Genomic DNA, 22620 nt, shown 5'->3' on the forward strand with positions numbered 1-22620 from the left:
CTAATTTTATTGATTTGAGTCCTCTCTCTTTTTCTTGATGAATCTGGCTAATGGTTTATCAATTTTGATTATCTTCTCAAAGAACCAGCTTTTAGTTTTATTGATCTTTGCTATTGTTTTGTTTCTATTTCATTTATTTCTGCTCTGATCTTCATGATTTCTTTCCTTCTACTAACTTTGGGTTTTGTTCGTCTTTCTCTAGTTCCTTTAGGTGTAAGGTTAGATTGTTTGAGATTTTTCTTGTTTCTTGAGGTAGGCTTGTATTGCTATAAACTCCCCTCTTAGAACTCCTTTTGCTGCATTCCATAGGTTTTGGATCGTCATGTTTTCATTGTCATTTGTCTCCAGGTATTTTTTGATTTCCTCTTTGATTTCTTCAGTGATCTCTTGGTTATATAGTAACTTACTGTTTAGCCTCCATGTGTTTATGTTTTTTACCGGTTTTCCCCTGTAATTGATTTCTAATCTCACAGCATTGTGGTTGGAAAAGATGCCTGATAGGATTTCAATTTTCATAAATATACCAAGGCTTGATTTGTGACCCAAGATGTGATCTATCCTGGGCTTTCCCACGTGGTGCCACCTCCTGCTTGGCCCTGCTGTTGGCTTCCTCCTCCCCAGTCTTCCCTCAGCCCGCACACCAGCCAGCTCCGTTATGGTGACCCACAGCCCCAGCATCGTGATTAGTGATGATGAACCAGGTTATGACCTAGATTTATTTTGTATACCTAATCATTATGCTGAGGACTTGGAAAAGGTGTTTATTCCTCATGGACTAATTATGGACAGGACCAAATGGCTGGCTCAAGATGTGATGAAGGAGATGGGAGGCCATCACATCGTGGCCCTCTGTGTGCTCAAGGGGGGCTATAAATTCTTTGCTGACCTGCTGGATTACATCAAAGCACTAAACAGAAATAGTGATAGATCTATACCTATAACTGTAGATTTTATCAGACTGAAGAGCTATTTTAATGACCAGTCAACAGGTGACATAAAAGTAATTGGTGAAGATGATCTCTCAACTTTCACTGGAAAGAATGTCTTGATTGTTGAAGATATAATTGACACTGGCAAAACAGTGCAAACCTTGCTTTCCTTGGTCAAGCAGCATAATCCAAAGCTGGTCAAGGTTGCAAGCTGGCTGGTGAAAAGGACCCCTCAAAGTGTTGGATATAAACCAGACTTTGCTGGATTTGAAATTCCAGACAAGTTTGTTGTAGGATATGCCCTTGACTGTAATGAATACTTCAGGGATCTGAATCATGTTTGTGTCATTAGCAAAACTGGAAAAGCAAAATACAAAGCCTAAGATGAGAGTTCAAGTTGAGTTTGGAAATATCTGTAGTCCCATTGAAATCACCAGGAAAATGATCAGATGTTCTAGTTCTGTGGCCAGCTGCTTAGTAGAGCTTATTGCATGTATCTTCTAAGAATTTTATCCGTTTTGTATTTTAGAAAGGCCAGTTGCTGCATTCCTGAACTCTTTATTTGCACTAGGAGCCTGTAGACTATCAGTTCCCTTTGGGTGGATTGTTGTTTGACGTGTGAATGAAAAATCTCTTAAACCACACCACTACTGAATGAAAATATTGAAATTGTACCTGTAAGAAACATTGACAGAGAAGAATATATTAGTTTTTTAACTGGTATTTTAATTTTTATATATTCAGGAAAGAACAGAAGTGACTGAATATTGTTAATTAAACCACTGTGTGTTTAGAAAAGAAGCAGTCAGTTTCATGTCAGTGACAGCATTGAGAGGTATCCTTATGTTGGATAAACCATATGTCCTGGAGTTATTTTAGTAGGTTTCAGTAGTATTAACTGCATTTTCCCACTTGTTCAGCTTATTTCTGGCAAATCTTTGTCAACAGTTCCTTTTAAATACAGGTAAATAAGTTCTAAAAACCTACCACTTTTTGAAGTCTTCAATGTAAAAATCCTTAAATAAAGGCTGTCTCTTTATTTTTTTTTTAAATTAATTAAGTTATTTATTTTTGGCTGTGTTGGCTCTCCGTTTCTGTGAGAGGGCTTTCTCTAGTTGCGGCGAGCGGAGGCCACTCTTCATCGCGGTGCACGGGCCTCTCACTGTCGTGGCCTCTCTTGCTGCGGAGCACAAGCTCCAGACGCACAGGCTCAGCAGTTGTGGCTCACGGGCCCAGTTGCTCCGCGGCATGTGGGATCCTCCCAGACCAGGGCTCGAACCCGTGTCCCCTGCATTGGCAGGCAGATTCTCAACCACTGAGCCACCAGGGAAGCCCAAGGCTGTCTCTTTAAAAGATAAAAAAGAAAGATGTGATCTCTCCTGGAGACTGTTCCATGTGCATTTGAGAAGAAAGTGTAATCTGCTGTTTTTGGATGGAATGTCCTATAAATATCAATTAAATCTATCTGGTCTATTGTGTCATTTAAAGCTTGTGTTTCCTTATTAATTTTCTGTCTGGATGATCTGTCCATTGGTGTGAGGTGTTAAAGTCCCCCACTGTTATTGTGTTACTGTCAATTTCCTCTTTTAGAGCTGTTAGCATTTGCCTTATGTATTGAGGTGCTCCTATATTAGGTGCATATATATTTATAATTGTTATATCTTCTTCTTGATCACTTGATCATTATGTAGTGTCCTTCTTTGTCTCTTGTAACGTTCTTTATTTTAAAGTCTATTTTATCCGATATGAGTATTGCTACTCCAGCTTTCTTTTGATTTCCATTTTCATGGAATATCTTTTTCCATCCCCTCAATTTCAGTCTATATGTGTCCCAAGGTCTGAAGTGGGTCTCTTGTAGACAGCATATATAGCAGTCTTGTTTTTGTATACATTCAACCAGCCTGTGTCTTTTGGTTGGAGCATTTAATCCATTCATGTTTACGGTAATTATCGATATGTATGTTCCTATTACCATTTTCTTAATTGTTTTGGGTTTGTTTTTGTAGGTCCTTTTCTTCTCTTGTGTTTCCCACTTAGAGAATTTCCTTTAGCATTTGTTGTAGAGCTGGTTTGGTGGTGCTGAATTCTCTTAGCTTTTGCTTGTCTGTAAAGCTTTTGATTTCTCCATCAAATCTGAATGAGATCCTTGCCGGGTAGAATAATCTTGGTTGTAGATTCTTCCCTTTCATCACTTTAAATATATCATGCCACTCCCTTCTGGCTTGTAAAATTTCTGCTGAGAAATCAGTTGTTAATGTTATGGGAGTTCCCTTGTATGTTATTTGTCGTTTTTCCCTTGCTAGTTTTAATAATTTTTCTTTGTCTTTAATTTCTGTCAATTTGATTACTACGTGTCTCGGCATGTTTCTCCTTGGGTTTATCCTGCCTGGGACTGTCTGTGCTTCCTGGACTTGGGTGGCTATTTCCTTTCCCATGTTAGGGAAGTTTTCAACTATAATCTCTTCAAATATTTTCTCGGGTCCTTTCTCTCTCTGTCTTCTCTTTCTGGGACCCCTATAATGCGAATGTTGGTGTGCTTAATGTTGTCCCAGAGGTCTCTTAGGCTGTCTTCATTTCTTTTCATTCTTTTTTCTGTTCCACGGCAGTAAATTCCACCATTCTGTCTTCCAGGTCACTTATCCATTCTTCTGCCTCAGTTATTCTGCTATTGATTCCTTCTAGTGTATTTTTCATTTCAGTTATTGTATTGTTCATCTCTGAACAATTAATTCTTCTAGGTCTTTGTTAAACATTTCTTGCATCTTCTCGATCTTTGCCTCCATTCTTTTTCCAAGGTCATGGATCATCTCCACTATCATTATTCTGAATTCTTTTTCTGGAAGGTTGCAAATCTCCACTTCATTTAGTTGTTTTTCTGTGGTTTTATCTTGTTCCTTCATCTGCTACATAGCCTTCTGCCTTTTCATTTTGTCTGTTTTTCTGTGAATGTAGTTTTTGTTCCACAGGCTGCAGGATTGTAGGTCTTCTTGCTTTTGCTGTCTGTCCTCTGGTGGATGAGGTTATCTAAGAGGCTTGTGCAAGTTTCCTGATGGGATGGACTGGTGGTGGGTAGAGCTGGGTGTTGCTCTGGTGCCCAGAGCTCAGTAAAACTTTAATCTGCTTGTCTGCTGATGGGTGGGCCTGACTTCTCTCCCTATTGGTTGTTTGGCCTGAGGCGACCCAGCACTGGAGGCTACAGGCTCTTTGGTGGGGCTAATGGCGGACTCTGGGAGGGCTCACGCCAAGGAATACTTCCCAGAACTTCTGCTGCCAGTGTCCTTGTCCCCAGCTCCCACCTCTGCAGGAGACCTTCCAACACTAACAGGTAGGTCTGGTTCAGTCTCCTATGGGGTCACTGCTCCTTCCCCTGGGTCCCGATGCACACACTACTTTGTGCATGCCCTCCAAGAATAGAGTCTCTGTTTCCCTCAGTCCTGTCAAAGTCCTGCAAACTAATCCCACTAGCCTTCAAGTGGTGATTCTCTGGGAACTCCTCCTCCCATTGCCAGACCCGCAGGTTGGGAAGCCTGATGTGGGGCTCAGAACCTTCACTCCAGTGGGAGAACTTCTGTGGTATAATTGTTCTCCAGTTTGTGAGTCACCCACTCAGAGGTTATGGGATTTGATTTTACTGTGATTGCACCCCTCCTACAGTCTCATTGCAGTCTCTTTGTCTTTGGATGTAGGGTATCTTTTTTGGTGAGTTCCAGTGTCTTCCTGTGGATGATGGTTCAGCAGTTAGCTGTGATTCTGGTGCTCTCACAAGAGGGAGTGAGCGCATGTCCTTCTATTCCGCCATCTTGAGCCACCCCATTATATTTTTGCTTCCTTTTCTCTAAGAAGGAAGGTCCTTATGGAAGGAAGGAAAACATAAATTTCTCTTGATATTTTTCACTGAGTTACAATTTATACACAGAAAAATGTACAAATATAAGTGAATACATTTTCACATATATATACACACTCGAGGAAACCCCACACAAAGATATAGAGTAGGAAAGTGTATCTATACATTAAAAATTAAATATTAAATTTCTCATATCTGTCCCATAAATGTTGCTGCAATTTCAGCTTGTCTCAGGGTTTTCCTAAATATCTTATGTGGGATGTTTATTTTATGCACAGTTAAGAAAGTCAAACATCAACAAGAAGAGAGATGAGAAAAGCCTTCAGTAGAAAAGGGCGTATCAAGGAGGAGATAAAAACTTCATCAAAACAAATAAGCAAAGTTGAAAAACAGGCTTGAAAGCAATGTAAACAATGAGTCACAAGACAGTCAACCATATTATTGGGCACCCACTGTGTTCTCAGTGCTATAGAAAGAATCTGGGTAGATTAAAGAAATACCACATGAGGTCCTCTAATACCAGTAGCTTAAAAATGAAATAAGTCCAAGCAAACAATTTCAAAGATATCCTAAATGGACCCTACAAAAACTAACTTAACTGAATGCCTATCTAGTTCCAGGAACTGTGCAAGTGTTTTACATAGATAATCCCCTAACAAGTGTTATCCTTTTTTAAAAAAATTAGTATCTTATTAAATTCTTAAACATTTATAGAGATTAGCAAGTAATTTTTCTCCAAAACAAACTGGAACTTCAAAACCATGACCCAGTGCTCACTTGATGCCCCATTCACTCTGTGCATAGGCTTCTGCTCAGTAGGTAATACATGTCAGTAGCAACTGGGCTCAGCATCATCTACTGAAAGCTTTCTTTGAACTTCATATTTGTTGCCTTGCAGGCAATGTACTGATATATGGAAGAGTTAGTGCCGTTTATGGAAGTTAGTCTGAAAAGGTAAATAAAAAATGTGCTTGACACTACAATTTAAAAATTCAAAAATGATTAAAAAAACATGGGGAGAGAGGACTATGCCAAACTTTTTGGGCTTCTTTTTTCTTTGCCATATAAAAATTAAGTATAAAAAGCCCTATAAAGTTATATTTCCACTTTTTCAAAAGAGGTTAAATACTTATGAAATTTAAGATGAAAAAATCATCCACAATAGACTTGTTTTACTTATTATGTTCTCTGAAACAACAAAATAGTAAATGTAAAAAAAGAAATTTTCTTCTCTAAAAGGAAGTTAAAATGTTCTTAGTTTGCAACCCAGATGTCCTTCAGTAGGCCAATGGACAAATAAACTATGGTATGTTCAGACAATGGAATATTATCCCATTATTTCCATTTTTTCCACTAAAAAAGAAATGAGCTGTTGTCATTAAAAAACATGGAGGAGTCTTAATTTCATATTACTAAATGCAAAGAGCCAGTCTGAAAAGGCTGCATATTGTATAATTCCAACTATATTACATTCTGGAAAAGGCAAAAATATGGAGACAATAAAAAAGACGAGTGGTTGCCAGGAGTTGTGGGGAGAGATGAACAGGTGGAGCACAGAGCATTTTTAGAGCAGTGAAAATACCCTACATGATACTATAAAGATGAATACATGTCATTATGTTTTTGTCAAAACCTGTAGAATGTACATCAAGAGTGATTACTAATGTGAACTATAGACTTCGGGTGATTATGATGTGTCAGTGTAGGTTCAGCTGTGACAACTGTACCCTCTGGTGAGGAATACTGACAATGGGGGAGGCTGTGCATGTGTGGGGACAGGGGTCTATGGGAAACCTGTATCTTCTGCTGAGTTCTAATGTGAACCTAAAACTGCTCTACAAACACTGACTTTAAAAAAAAAAAAAGTTCTTAGTTGGAATGTTTTTTCAATTTTCAAAAGCACGCTAGGTAAGGAACTGAAATGTGGATGTTATAATTGTTAAAATATATGCACATATGCATGTTAAACAGTGGGAATGTATATGTCAGCCAAGCAAGCACACTGGTAGATTAACCAACCATAAAATGAAAGCAGAAGTTGCTTTCAAGTCACAATCTCAATAATCTACTCTCAAATATGTACTTTGGTAAATACTAAACAGCATTTAGTCATCAGTCTCTGTTAAAGTTTTAAATCTATGTTGAGGAGTAGTGTGTGTTGGCATAAACCGTATTCAAAGGCATAACATTCACTGCATACTGATAAAGAAAAGTCCTTGGAATGGATTTTCCAAGTTAAGTTTCCCAGCTACAAGTTTTGTCAAACACTGGCTAGAAAAACTACTTGGAAATAGTGTCTCACAGTTTAGAAATATTAAAAGCTAAAGTAGCACCTTATACAAAAATTAACCTAAAGTTGATCTAAATGTAGAACATAAAATTATAAAATGTTTAGATCAAAATGTAGGAGAAAATCCTTGGGACTAAGGCTTAGGCAAACGAATCTCCGACATGACATCAAAGACACAATCCATAAGATTTTTAAAATATCAAGAAACTAAACTTCATCAAAAAGTAAAATTTTGGTTCTGTGAAAGACCCAGTTATGAACCTAAAAAGACAAGCCACAGACTGGGAGAAAATATTTGTAAGTCACATAGCCAACAAAAAGACTTATATCCAGAATATAGACAGAGCTCTCGAAACGTGACAGTAAGAAAACAAAGAATCCAATCATAAAATGGGCAAAGGTTTGAACACTTTACCAAAGAGGATGTGAGAAAGAGGCACATGAAAAGATTCTCAACATTATTATCCATTTAGGGAAATGCAAATTAAAGCTATGATGAAATACCACTATGCACCTAAATTAAAACTACTGAAACTATCAAGTACAGACAAGAATGTGGAGAAACTAGATCTCTCATAGGTGACTTGAACAAGGTGAGTGCAAAATGGCACAGCCACTTCGGGAAATGGTTTGGCAATGTAATATGAAGCTACATACTCATACCATATGACGCAGCAATCTATTCCTAGGCATTTACATGAGAGAAACAAAAACTTAGTTTGCATAAAACCTGTATGTCAATGTTTATTGCAGCTCTCCTCATAACATACCCAAACAGGGAACGGCCCAAATGTACTCCAACGTGAGAATGAATAAACAAACTGTGATGCATCCATACAATGGAATACTACTCAGCAATAAAAAAGCAAGCCTTGATACACTCAACATCTTGGATAATCTCAAGGGCATTATGCTGAGTGAAAAAGCCAGTCTCAAAAGGTTACATACCGTATGGTTCTATTTATGTGAGTCCCAAAGTGACAGACTTACGGTCATAGAAAACAGATCACTGGCTGCCAGGATTGGAGGCAAGGTGTAACTATTAAGAGTAACATAAGGGGGCTTCCCTGGTGGTGCAGTGGTTAAGAACCTGCCTGCCAATGCAGGGGACACGGGTTCGAGCCCTGGTCCCGGAAGATCCCACATGCCATGGAGCAACTAAGCCCATGCGTCACAACTACTGAGCCTGCGCTCCAGAGCCCGTGAGCCACAACTACTGAGCCCGCGTGCCACAACTACTGAAGCCCTCGCGCCTAGAGCCCATGCTCCGCATCAAGAAAAGCCACTGCAATGAGAAGCCCATGCACCACAACGAAGAGGAGCCCCCGCTCGCCGCAACTAGAGAAAGCCCACGCGCAGCAGTGAAGACCCAACACAGCCAAAAATAAAATAAATATATTTTTTTAAAAAAAAAGAGTAACATGAGGGAGTTCCTTTATGGTGATGCAACAGTTCTGTATTCTGATTGTGGAATGTCATGCGAATCTACACATGTAATAAAATTTCATAGAATTATAAATCAAGACAAATTTTTAAAAATAATAAAGAATGCATGTAAAAGCTGATGAAATCTAAATAAGGTCTGTACCTAAGTTAACAGTATTGTACCAAAGTCACTTCCCTGGTTTTGATAATGTACTATGGTTATGTAAGACATTATTATTGGGGAAAGCTTGGAGGAAGGCACAGGTAAACCTCTGCACTATTTCTGCAATTTCTTCCAAGTCAAACTATTTAAAAGTAAAACACAATAAAAATATTTCTAAGGTAGTGATTCTCAAAATTCAATGAGCATTAGAATCAGCTATGGAACTTGTTTCTAATACAGATCTGCTTGGGTGGCTCCATGTTGTACCTTTTTAAATAGAATCTGCATATGGGGTCCAGGTGATATATACTAGTGGTCCAGCACATTACAGTTTGAGACCCACTGGACTAAAATAAAGGCAAAGGTATTAGAATGATGATCTCCACCAATGATTTCCATCAATATGTACTGTTCTATTTAATGGCTAATAATAAAGAAGTCCTACCTACACAGAACCTCATTCACAGACTATCTTACTGAGCCAAGAGGTTCTCATTTATAGACTCAGTGAAAGACATACAAATGATCTATTTTAAAAATACAAATACCATTATTCATAACACAAATCTGTTATATCAATACAGAAGTGAAAATGCTGATATTTTAAAAAAAACATGTTATTAAAACAAAGTCATGTAGGGAAAACATATTCTCAATAAGAAAAAAGGTCACATTTTTAAATGTCTATAAAAGGTCCTTACCTATGCTTCTAGGTAAAATCACTACTGTTGGCAAACTACACACACATATATAAGCATTAAGGCATTTGATCTAAAAGTTTCTTTTGTTGGAAAATAAAGCATTAAAAGATCAACCTAGACATTACTTCATATACAACAAAATAAGAATTAAAACCCAAGAATTCTGCCAAGACTTCCTTCAATTATTCCCTCACTAAGTGGCACAACTTTCAAACCCCGGACCCATGGTTTTTGCTTTTACGTTGGGGGGGGGTTCTTTGTGCCAACCACCTGTTAGGCCCCTTTCACCTTTCCTCAGGGAGAATGATTCACAGTTTCCCACTGTCTTCCATCCATCTTATTACCAGGAGAAATGTAGCAATATAACAGAATAAATCAAGTCTTAGAACACCTAAGGCTGCTAATTTCTGAAAGACTGCGGATTTCTATCTTAAACAATTGCTACAGGCTCCTAAATGCTAGCTTACTTGCTCTCAGCTCTGTGGAAAATTAATTCTTTTGGATGAAGAATTAGTCATTTTCTGATTATGCTCAAATAGTTCAACTGTTTAATAATTACCAAACATAATAATTAGCAAAATCTAGAATGTGGATAGTCTACAATCCAGTTTCTCTAACAAATTGAAAATGTGGGGAAAAAGATGGGGGCGGGGGTAAGAACTGATATAGAATGAGAGATTTAAGTGACAAAACCACCAAAGTAATGTGTGAAACTCAATCCAATTTGGACAAAGAGACTGTTAGAGAAATTTAAATAAAAACTGGGTGTTGGATGACATGCAAAAGGAACTATTAATTCTGTTAGGTACAATAATGGCACAGAAGATATATTTAAAAACAAAAGTCCTTATTACTTCTTCCACTCTACTATTCCTAGTAAGTGCTTCAGGTACGCAAAGATCATCATTTTTCTTTCTAATATCTTTGCCCTCACTCTAACCCATCTCAAGCCCTAGGCAATCACTAATCAACTTTCTGTCTCTATATAGTTGCCTTTTTGGATACTTCATATAAATGGAATCATACAATATGTGTCCTTTTGTGTCTGACTTCTTTCACTGACTATAATTCTTTTGAGGTTCATTCATGTTGTACCATGTATCTGTACTTTGTTACTTCTTGTTACCCAACAGAATTCCATTGTATGAATATATAACATTTTACTTCTCCATTCACCAATTGATGGACATTGGGTTGTTTCTACTTTTTGGCTATTGTAAATAATGCTGCTATGAACATTTACAGGCAAGTCTATACACACCCCTTCTTGGTACATCATTCATGTGAAGACTTCACAACAAAACCAATATAGCCTCTCCCTAGTACTCAGTGTAACAATTCCTCCCAATTCCCACCAGGCACAAGAAAATAGTTTAAAGCCATGATTCCTCAAAGTTATTTGAAGTCACTGGCATTTAAAATGATCACATATTCAGGAAAGACCAATAGATATTCAAGAATTATAAGCCACATGTAGACTGTACCAAACAGAGCTTCAGACACAAATTGATTATCCAAGAAACATTTTGATTATAATTAAAACAGCTCAAGGACCATAAGATTCTGCTTTTCCATTAAGCCATTCTTCTTTCAACTACAGGTCAATGGGTTAGTATAAATATTAAATATACAATAAATATAATGAATAATATAATTAAATATATTTAAGACAAGATACAAAGTAACAATCATTGAATAGACTAACATATCTAACAAAGGAAGAGGTAGTTGGTGTAATGGAAACACAGCATAACTGCATTTAACTTATACACTAGCTTCCTACCTAAACCCAGAAAAGATAAGATTCCCCCATAAGTATCGCTTATACAACAAAGTGTAGTTCCAAACTGTACTTTTAAACTCACACATAAAACTGCATAAATGTATTCTGTATTCTTATATATTTAAAATTTTCACTTGGAGAAAAAAAATCTATCGAGTTTTTAAATATATAAATAGAATAGATATTAATGTTATCTTACAGAAAACAGTTTGAGAATAGATATTTAGGAAAATGATAAAAAAGGAATGCAAATATAACAAAAATCCTTTAACATTTCTAATCAGTAGGTTACTTTAAAAACCACTTAAAGTGGGAAATCAAAGTTCAAGTAAACCTTAGTCATTTTAACTTAAAATACACAGATAAATTATTCATTGATGTCGAGTGAAATGTTTGTATTTGCAGCTGTGCCCACTGACTAAATTTTCACCTTGTACTTCTTGTATAATTAGCACATAAAGGCTTGCCTTCCGCTTCTAACTTTTTTAAGTAAGCCAAGGATTTCAAGACACCTGCAAGCAATTCGAATGCAAATTCCTTGATTTTAGCATTTTATTTCATTCTTTCAGTTGTCTCATTCACATATAATTCAATAGTACCTTTTGTTTGGAGGGGCAGGGTAGCTGGCTCACCAGATTCTTTCTGAAGTATTTAACTTCGCTTTTATAGGACAACTCTCTTAATGAATTCAAATCATGTGTTTATAACATTCAGGTTAATTACATTATTACAATAAGTAACTGGAAAAACAGGCCTTAACAGGTTAGGAAACAGTCAAAACAAGTTTTTGATAAAACAGAACACGAGGCATGTACAGGCAATCTAGAAAGTAGCTTAGTGCTTTGGGGGTTCATGGTGCCAGGACAGCCATTCGGCATGTTTTACTAAGGGAATCGAAATCTTACCTGACCCAGTGACTGAGCTGACTAAAATTGAAGAGCTTCTACAGTATTACTAGACGTAAGATTCCTGGAAAACTCTGATCCATTCAGTGACAAATCTTTTAAGAAACTGTGACCCAAAACTCAATTTAGTTAGTTCATCCAAACACCTGCAGTCCAAGCAAAAATCACACCAGCTGTCTCTTAATTTCCGCTGAATTTTATAAGACAGATAGTAAAAAATTATAACACTATGGGTCAGATCAAACATGTCAGAAATGGTACTAATTTTTCTCTCAATAGAATAATAATCTAAACAGTAGTGAGATATAAACACATAAGTATAACTCTCCAGAAACTATCATTTTTAACCTTCTGTAGAAATAATCCCTTTGATCCAAGGAAGAATTACCTAAAACAATTTATTTCTCCTTCCACCCCCGCTTTCTTATTGAAGTGTAGTTGACCCACAGTGCTTCAGGTGTACAGCAAAGTGACTCAGCCATACACACCACACACAGGTCATTCTTCAGATTCCCCTCCACTACAGGCCACCACAAGACACTGAATATTGTTCTCTGTGCTACACAGCAGGTCCCTGCAGTCCATCTATTTTATACAGAGCAGTATGTATCTGTTAATCCCAAATTCCCAATTTATCCCTCCCCCAGAAACAATTCATTCCTATTAATTAAATGCTTTCATGACTATTTTCAATCCCCAAGTAAATAAAATAATTTAGTAAAGGGAAGTAAAAAATCTATTAAAAATCTTATTTGTGCCATCATAACTAAAAAATCACAACGAAACTGAAAACCAAATAATATTTATTGACAAAGAATACTGACAGAGATAAAGATCTCTGTGAAAGAGCTGGCCTTCCTATTTCCTTAATCATCTTTAGGTATTTCTTTATTTACTGCAAGCACATAATGGTATACTGAGCAAAGAGATCCCAGTTTACATACTCTATACTTTTCATACAATGACAGTAATGTTCCAGTGGCTTACTTTAAATGGTCACAATTCTGACTAGTGATTAGTTCAGATTAGTGAATTCTGATTAGTGAATGAAAGCTCACTGAGTCCAGGCACTTTTACTCTCTGGTTTAGTGCTATATCCTGAAGGATCTAGAATATTTTGGGCACAAAGAAGGTGCTTAATAAAATATTGTTGAATGAATGAATTCTCTCTTTCAGATAGATACACACACACACACATAGAGTCAGGTCCTCAAATGTTTTCCCAATTAAAAAAAAAAACCTTATTTCTTAGAAACACACTAGGATAGGACATTTGATATATTTGGTATGAAATGACAGTTTCCTTTCACCATTTGACCCTGATTCTCAGAAAACAAGGAAAACTTGTACAAGGACTAAATTATTCCCAATCGTACTAAAATCTGATTGTCTTTAAAGCAATGTATAAAAATAATCTAACAGGGCTTCCCTGGTGGCGCAGTGGTTGAGAGTCCGCCTGCCAATGGAGGGGACACGGGTTCGTGCCCCAGTTCGGGAAGATCCCACATGCCGCGGAGCGGCTGGGCCTGTGAGCCATGGCCGCTGAGCCTGCGCGTCCGGAGCCTGTGCTCCACAACCAGAGAGGCCACGACAGTGAGAGGCCCGCGTACCACCAAAAAAAAAAAATCAAACAACCACTAGGATTCCTAACATCTATAGCCCTTTAAAACAGTTTTCTCTTCCTCCTCCTGTCTAACATAAAGTCATTTACCTTTTACTAATATTTTCTTACATTGTTAGTCAACTCTTCCAAAGAAATTATTTTATATATATTCTCCTGCAATCATCGGCAAGTAAGAATGTACTTTATATCTCAGTTTGTGAAAAAGGTGAAATTATAGATTAATTAAAATGAGCTCCCTTAATGGAGTAATCATACAGAGTTAAAGGTTATGATACATGAGAAAGAACTCTGCACCAGGAGGTAAAGAAACACTAGTTTCCCACACACACACTCTCATACAACAAGCATTTATTCAGCACCTACACTAGCTTTGGGTACAGAAAAAAATACATCAGTTCCTGTACTCAAAAAATTAATAGTTTATTATTGTCCCATTTTACTCAACTACACATAAAACGTCCCAAATGTTACCTTGTTCTTCCTTTCTCGTTAGGTGTCTTTAGTTTGATCAATCAATGAGCACTGGTAAAGCACCCATTAATAACATCAGCAGTGCAATCTATTAAGATACAATGGGCGGGAAGCTATGTATGCATTACGGTTAATTCTTAACAACAACCTTGTGAGTAGCTGTTATCTGTATTTTACAGCATGAGGAACAAATCCCCAAGAGGAGAATTGACTTGTCCTCAGTCACAGTGAGTGAACTGCAGATCTAGGTTTAACCCAGGGTAGTTCATTTCCAAGCCCATCTCCTTTCTCCCATGCCATTCTGTTGCTCAGTCTCCTACTGTGTGCATCCAGCTCTGATGAAACAACAATCAGAGATCTTAAAGTTCTATTTGGAGTGACAGATTGGAAAGAAAAAAACCAACATTGTGTGAACCTATCCAATAAATACAATTTATTGTTACTTTCTTGGGGACAACATCTGAAAGAAGCACTGACTCACCTGAAGAAAACCATGAGACGTGTATGCTAAAGACTAATTCATCAGAACCATGCCTTTGTGCTGGATAAAACCACAGTCCTTTCAAATAAAGGAAATCACCCACATTCTAAAAAGTAAATTTTGTGTCATCTGCCTGATTTAAGCAACCCAGAATACTATTCCAGGCCCTCAAAACTACCATATGTTTCATTTCCACAGAAAGGTAGCTAATGTAGTGTAGAAATACTGTAAAATCCATTGCAACTCTTCCTCCTGAGAAACAACAGAAGGAAATGACAAAGAAATATACAGTAGTCTCATTTATATAAACTTTCCCTGAGGAAATAGGTGGAACTAGAAACAAAGGCATATATAACATGCCAAGTACTGGTGGTCAATACAGCACAAAGTCTTAGCAAACATTTTGTTCAAAAATAGCTTTTAGAATATCAAAGCCATTAACAACTTTTTTTTAACACAAGAATTCTGGTATAATAGGTGTGGTCCTGTTATTATAAATGCCAAGATAAAAGAGCTAAAATAATAACAACACATTCACTTTTTGATCCTAAAATAAAAACTAATTGGATATATTTATTGCAGTGATCTCACAAAAAGACCATTACATTCTCCTTTTTGTCCCCCAAATTTCTTAAGCACCATTCCCATGTTATTTTTACATTTAGGAAAACTATAAAAGTAAAAAAAAATAAAAACTAGAAAAGATAAAGAATGTTATTTATATTTTATCTCAAAAGCAAAACGACATCCTTTTTCTATTTCTCTTTGATAGACTATTGCATATTTTCATGAATTAGATGAGATCTCTTTCAATGTATTGATATCTGCCCTTCAAGAAATGACAGGTAACTTTGACCAACAACCTTTTTTCCAATTCACTATGAAAACTGGTAAATCATCTTTATGTGATTCCACAAGAGTAATTCTCAAACAAAAAAACCAAGAAACCCTCAATCAAATGTAACCAGTCATCAATTTAATACTCCATCCAATTTTTTTGTTTGTTTAAACAACAGTTTTACATTGTTTTCCAAACAGTTTCTCTTTGGGGGCGGGGGGGGAAAAGAAGAGCTTCGGTAGGTACATTTTTTACAAAGTGAAAACTGTTAACAAACAAGTTACCCTGACAAATAGAATTACCAGGGACTTTCCATATGACTTGAGCGTTCAATGACATAATTAACAATAGGCTGAATTTCAAAAAAAAAAAAAAGGAAAGGGGGGAAAAGAGAGTCATTACCAGGGACAGCACTGTGGGAAGGTTGAAACTGTGGGGTTTAGAAAAAATGAGTTTCTAGTTGTACATCTCCATATATATATATATAGACTAACCACTGCAATGTGTCTTTGTACAAATAACTCTCCTCTTTCTTTTGACAAGGTTAATGAGTGATAAGAAGGCATCCACACAATCCATTTAAAGTCATAACTATATAACTCCAAGATTCTGCAGAAAATACCCAAATTTAATTCTAAAGATTAATGCATAATCATTTCAAACATGAACATGGAATATAATTATGCTCTTAATGTTGAATGTATAATGACTTTGTGTTAAATAATTCTATTACTCACCTTAGTTTTTCCTATTCCATCTGATTCAGTAATTTGCTTTCTAAAGAACATATGCTTAGTGGGAGTAAACAAGACACTGGAGAAGTACATTCTCCTCTTCCTTATTAATGGCATCATTAAATCTGCTTATTTATAGACTCAACTATCTGACCTCATGGCCTACATGGATAAATGGATTTGTTCAGTTTTTAATCCTCAGTGTGTGTTTAGCAGCAGTTAACCAGAGGGAGATAATAACAATAACAAACAAGGGAGATAAAATATGATATTGCATTTTTTGTTATTTTGACTTATGTGAACCTTAAGTATGATAAGGTTTCTTTGTGAGTGAAATTGGAAAAATATAAATCTCATGTATTTATTTCCATGGGAAAACTAAATTTGAATTATGCAAGTCAGATTTCTACAAGGTATTTAGAAACATAGCACTTGTTAAAAAAAAAATATATATATATATAAACACTTTGATTCTGTCACACAAATTATTTTCCAGATTTAAGATATATTTTATAATAGCAAGTTGATTTATAATTTGAAACATGTAAAATTTTTCCTAGGTACAAATAATTGTTACTTCTTCTCTACTCTCTAAGGTGTTTATAATCTTATCATTTCTAAGAAGACTTCTTTAAATATTAAACATCTATGTTATAAGTAATACTTTTATGCACTGTTGGTGGAAAGGTAAATTGGTGCAGCCACTATGGAAAACAGTATGGATCTTCCTCAGAAAATTCAAAACAGAACTATCATATGATCTAGCATACGACTTCCGGGTATATATCCAAAGGAAATAAAAAGAGGATATCAAAGAAATATCTGCACTTGCATGTTCATTTAAACATTATTCACAATAGCTAAGATATGGAAACAACCTAAATGTCTATCAGTGGATGAATGGATAAAGAAGATGTGACACAGATAGATATAGATATAGATATATTTATAGATATAACCTATTACATATATATAACAGAATACAGTTCAGCTAGGAGAAAAAGGGAAATCCTGTCATTTGTGGCTACATGACTGGACCTTGAGGGCATTATGCTAAGTGAAATAAATCAGACAGAGAAAGACAAATACTGTATGATACCATTTACATGTGGAATCTAAAACAGCTGAACTCAAAGAAACAGACACTAAATGGTGTTACCCATGGCTAAAGACTAGAGAAAATAGGAGATGTTGGTCAAAGAGTACAAACTTCCTGTTATAAGATGAATAAGTTCTGGAAATCTAACGTACAACATGGTGACTATAGCCAATAATAATCTATTACATACTTGAAAGGTTTTAAGAGAGTAGATCTTAAATGTTCTCACCATAAAGAAATGGTAATGGTGTTAGTTAAAGCTACGGTGCTAATCGTTTCGCAATAAATAAGTGTATCAAATCAACATGCTGTACACCTTAAACTTACACAATGTTATATGTCAATTATATCTCAATAAAGCAAGAAAAAAAATAGTTTCCACCACAAGACAATGCTAGCTCACATTTTTCATCTTATTTTTTTAAGTCACCAAATCTCCACAGATATTCTACCCCCAAATTTTATCATATACAAAAAGACTCATTTTCACATTTCATCTAAGATTATATAATGCCAGGCTCTATTTAAGGGATGAGGTTAGTATGGCCCTTATTTTATTTTTATTTTTTTAACATCTTTATCGGGGTTAGTATGGCCTTTAAAAAGAGAATAAATATTTTCAAAGGAAAATATTAGACCATTTTTAAAAGCAGATGATTAGAAAATGTGAAATTATTTTAAAAGTTTTACAAATCATATTTTCACATTTTTACAAAAGAAGTACAGTACTCTAAGTGAAGTGATGAGTCAAGCCGTGTTCTTTGGTTAGTTAAGCAAGCAAGGTTATATGTAATCAAGGACCAGCTAAGTCAGAATTTCCACTAGCAACTTTCTTATTCCCATTACATGCTGACAGAGTTAATATTACATTCAGGGTCTGCTCTAAGAGTAATGTGTTAACCATTGGGTTTTTTGCGTGCGTTTTTTTTTAATTCAGGTAAATTTTACTAAATGCTGTTTTTACTCACTACCTAAAGGGGTGTTAATACAGAGAGGTCCCATGCCAGGACGGTATAAGGGAAAGAGCCCAAATCTAGGGATCAAAATGCTTCATTCTAGTTTGAATTTCTCTGTTAAGTAACTTCACACCTCTGAATCTCAGCTTTCTTGTTTACTGATGTTGAATGAAGAAAACATCCAAAGTCTGCTTTACAGGGTTCTTGTGAGTATTAAAAAAGAAAGTGATTAGTACTTTGTAAAAGTGAAAACCCTAGATAAGTATAATTATCATACTGCTTATTGAAATGTTCATGACAATTTGAAGAAATTTTACCACATCTTAAAGCTCGAAAGTTATCAAGAACAGAAATGAACAGCAGTAATTAATTTTATATATACATGGAGTTTAATGAATTATTATATAATTTTTTTCTTCTCAAACAAGCATAAGTCACATCATTGCCCATACATTTAAATGTGTCAAGGAAAAGAAATCAGGTAATTTAGTCTCCAAAACATCAATTCAAAAACCCAAAAAATCTTCAGCCTTTTCTATAAAAATTCTGATGGTTCTCACACACGTTAAAAATTTTTGAGTAATAATAGTTCAAAGGAAAATATTAGACCATTTTTAAAAGCAGATGATTAGAAAATGTGAAATTACTATAAAAGTTTTACAAATCATATATACTTACAATTCTTTCAGAAAGTCTCTATGAAACAGTACTGCTCCTTTGACTATTTACACTTCGAGAATGTTAAACCGACTTTCCTGTCCTGTTACTGACTCTTCTGTTTATCATGTGTGTTAAGTGCCAGGCACTCCTTACCTCTGGCAAATATGTAAAAGAAGGAATTCACTGGTCTTACAAAATCATTCCGGGAATGATCGTGTAACATTTTCACAGGTCCTTTTTCTGAAGAGAATGTGTTTTGCACGGTAGTTTTAAAAGTAACTCCTTACCAAGCAATTTTAAAACCGGAGAACTCAATGTTTTTGTCTCCTTTATAAAGTTATAAATACTTGCAGATTCTCAACATAGGCAATTTTTTAAAAAATTTAAGCAACAACTTACTAGATAATTTAATCATTAGATGGTAGTGTTAAGAAACACATCCATATAATAGTAATGAAAAAATTATTTGTAGATAGTGTGAAGAAATCAGATTCAAGAAAAGATCAGTCATTTAATTTTGTAAAAAGGAAAAAGAAACAGGTAAATTCCCTGCAGATGCTCCAGTTGGTTCAAGACAAGCACCATTTTCTACATGGAAACCCCGATACATTCAATGGAAGCTGATACTTGAGTTACACGGCTTCACCCCACTAATCCAGAACGATATGAGCCCTGATGTGAATCAAGTGTAATCTGAAAGGGTAAGTTTTATAGTCAGTCCTTTTTTAAATCAAAGTTCATCTTTGCAACAATTCAGATCTTTCTAGGATATTCAAAATCAAATACAGATTATTCAAATAAAAACAAAAGAAACTTTGATCCAAAATTACATGTCCCATTATTTTCACTAATAGAAGCATTATTTTCACTAATAGAAGCATTAGTTCTTCTTCCATATGTGCAATATTGAATCTCACGCAGCTGTAGCCTAAAATAAAACTGAGAACTTCCACTGGGAAGTTCTGGGACTTCCTTTCGGGTTTTGATGAGACTCAGTGTTCTGAGTCTCTAGATATTTTTCGCCAACATCCCTGGCCACAACAAAACCTCTTTAAAAGAGTAACTGTAGTTTCCATCTCTATTTTCTTACCTTGTATCCACTCAGAAGTCCACACCCATCTGGCTGCCACCCCCTAACCCCACTAAGATAAGGCTGTCCTATGCTTTTATCATCACGAGTGATGCTCGTTATTTTGGTGGATATTGAAGAAGAGGCCTCTTCTCCATTCTTATCTCCCTTGACTTCTTCGTAGTATTCTAAACATCTGATACTGTCAGTCCTGAAATCTTTGCCTGGAAGCAGATTCCTACATGTCATACATTCCACTTTGCCAAGACAGTCCCGATTTGCCTTTGCTGTCCCAGCTTTAGTATTTAAAATCCAAATCCCACTCCACCCTCCTTTCACTCTCAAAGGTGTCCCCGGCTGCACAATTGCATGGTCACCCTACCTGGGTACTGCTACCCATTTTCTTTACATCTCCCAGTCGCTATCTAATTAGGCATCCTAAACTTGACAATGCCAAAAGTGAAATCTTTGTCTCTCCTCCCTGAGTCTTTCCCATCTCAATAAACAGCCCCACTCAAGCCAAAAACCTAAGAATTAAACTCGAGTCCTCTCTTTCCCTCATTGCCCACATTTAGTCCGAAATAGATGCTGCATCCATATACTCAATCTCCACTACAACCATCCCAGGTCCACCCACCACCCCCTCCCACCGGCAACGCCACTACAATCTCCCTGCCTCTGCGCTCACGCCACAATCCAATCTCTTCCAAAAACTTCCACAGTGATCATTTTAAAACATAAACTATCAATTCATTCCCTGTTTTAAATCCTCCAAAGGCTTCCTACGGCTCTAAGAATGAATCCCAAAAGCCTCATCCTTGAATGAAGCCCAACAAGACTGGCCCTCTCAGGCCCTTACAGCGCTTTCATAGCCCCCTGTGCCCCAGCAGGCTTGGCTTTCTTGTAGGCCTATTATCCATAAGCCTTCCCAGTCTTAACAGCCTTGCCTTTGCTGTTCCCAAGACCTGGGATGCTTTTCCCTTTGAACTTTCCTCATCACTGAGATCTCAGCTTGTTGTAGACTTTCAAGGATCTCATCTACAGTAGCAAAGCAGTTGCTGTCACATCACCCTATTTTAATTCTCTTCAAAACACATATCACTGTTATTTTTCTTTGTATGTTTTGTTGGTCTGGCTGTCCCCCGCAAAACCAGCTCCCTTCAGAATCTAAATTCTGACAAGAGATACCTTGTCAGTCTTTTCACTGCAGGACATCTCCCAGCCTCCCACCGACACTCAGGCCCAGGCAGGGCTGTGTCCTCAGAGCAGGAGGGTCCCCTGCGAGCACCTCTGCCAACAAGGCCCTTCAGCTCCTGCAACAGAGACCGTACACACCAGGGCTCCTCCACCAGTCACTGTCCCAGTAATTCAGTCTAGGAGGAAAGAAGAAGAGTTTTGGGGATTGAGCTCCACTAGTTTAGATGCAAAACTAAAAGCAAAGTAAGAGATGTGCAGGTGGGAAATGTGGGTCAGGCCTCCATCTGTGGAAAGTTCTCCTGTTGTACTGCTCCTGAGGTGTGAGGCCTGTTGAGAACAAAGCTTGCCTCATGCACTTTTCATATTTTATGGGGTAAAGTTATGATAACTTTTATTCCTTTTTTAGTTTAGGTACATATTTACAGCATCACTCCCCTGTCCTACAATCCAAGCAAAGTGCTACTTTTGCTAAATGTGGGGCAGTCTATCAAGATAGAGCTGACCACCTAGGCTGATTCCCAGCCTAGTCACTAAGTGGCTGTGTGATCCAGGACAAGTTACTTATCCTCACTCTATCTTAGGTCCTCATCTGTGAAATGGGGTGGTAGTAATGTGTACTCAGGAGTAATATAGAGAAAGTCCTCAGCACAGTGCCTGCAGCACTGAAATGGCAAACACTTATTGAGCTTTCTAATGCCCCAAAGAGAACATAAGCAGACCTTTGTAGTAAACAATTTAGAAAGTAATTCTATTCAACTCCCCCTTTAAAAAAGAGGTAAATCAGTTTAAAATTTTTTTAATTTATAAGTTAGTAGTCAATTTAAACTTAAAGATACACACACACACACACACACACACACACACACATATATATATATATATATATTTTTTTTTTTTTTTAAGGGATTCTGAGTGAGTCACATGGAAAACTTTTGAGATTTTTCATGAGGGCTTTTCCTAGACCAACTTTTTTAGTGTGGCTTCCTCTTGGAAAATAATTAATAATTAAACATTAGTTGAAGAATTAAATATTATTTTCCTTGACTGCCAGGATACTGGGTTATGAGCTCTACAAAGACATCATCACCACAAAGTATGGACAGGAGCTGCAGGACTCCTATTTATTTAGCAACCACTCCACTTTTGTGTATTTTCAGCTTTGTGCCTGATTTAGAAACCTAAATACTGTTTGCCCTGGGCGGTGCTGCCAGTGTCTCCGCCAGGCTAAGTGGAAATCCAAAGGCAGGGTAAGCAAAGACATAGTGGAGATGTTGTGTTTTCAAGAAGATACGTTGTCACCTTGTGAGGTCTCTGGGCAAGGGGTAAATATAATTTCCAGTTCATAATGTGTTCTTCCACTTCGTCAAACTCTAGAACAGACACCCTTTAAGAATACCTTGCCTGTGATGTGCATATTTTCCCCTTGGTGTTTCTTTCATCTTGGGAGA

The 22620-nt window shown here is 36.6% G+C and overlaps 2 protein-coding genes across 2 annotated transcripts in view; one reads left to right on the plus strand and one right to left on the minus strand.

The window, feature by feature from the left end:
* The window catches only part of COBLL1 (cordon-bleu WH2 repeat protein like 1), a gene marked incomplete at its 5' end in the record, with an annotated part of 159768 nt that overhangs the window by 75017 nt on the left and 62131 nt on the right, over positions 1-22620 (minus strand).
* Positions 641-2107, plus strand: LOC307188168 (hypoxanthine-guanine phosphoribosyltransferase-like). The gene has a single exon (XM_079924931.1). It carries the CDS (start codon positions 656-658, stop codon positions 1310-1312), a length of 657 nt encoding a protein of 218 aa, XP_079781057.1. The 5' UTR covers positions 641-655; the 3' UTR covers positions 1313-2107.

Source organism: Stenella coeruleoalba (assembly GCF_951394435.1).
Source record: "Stenella coeruleoalba genome assembly, chromosome: 6".
Taxonomy (NCBI): domain Eukaryota; kingdom Metazoa; phylum Chordata; class Mammalia; order Artiodactyla; family Delphinidae; genus Stenella; species Stenella coeruleoalba.

What these genes read in the sequence shown, in the direction of transcription:
- LOC307188168 (XM_079924931.1), top strand. Translation starts at nt 656, where the DNA reads ATGGTGACCCACAGCCCCAGCATCGTGATTAGTGATGATGAACCAGGT.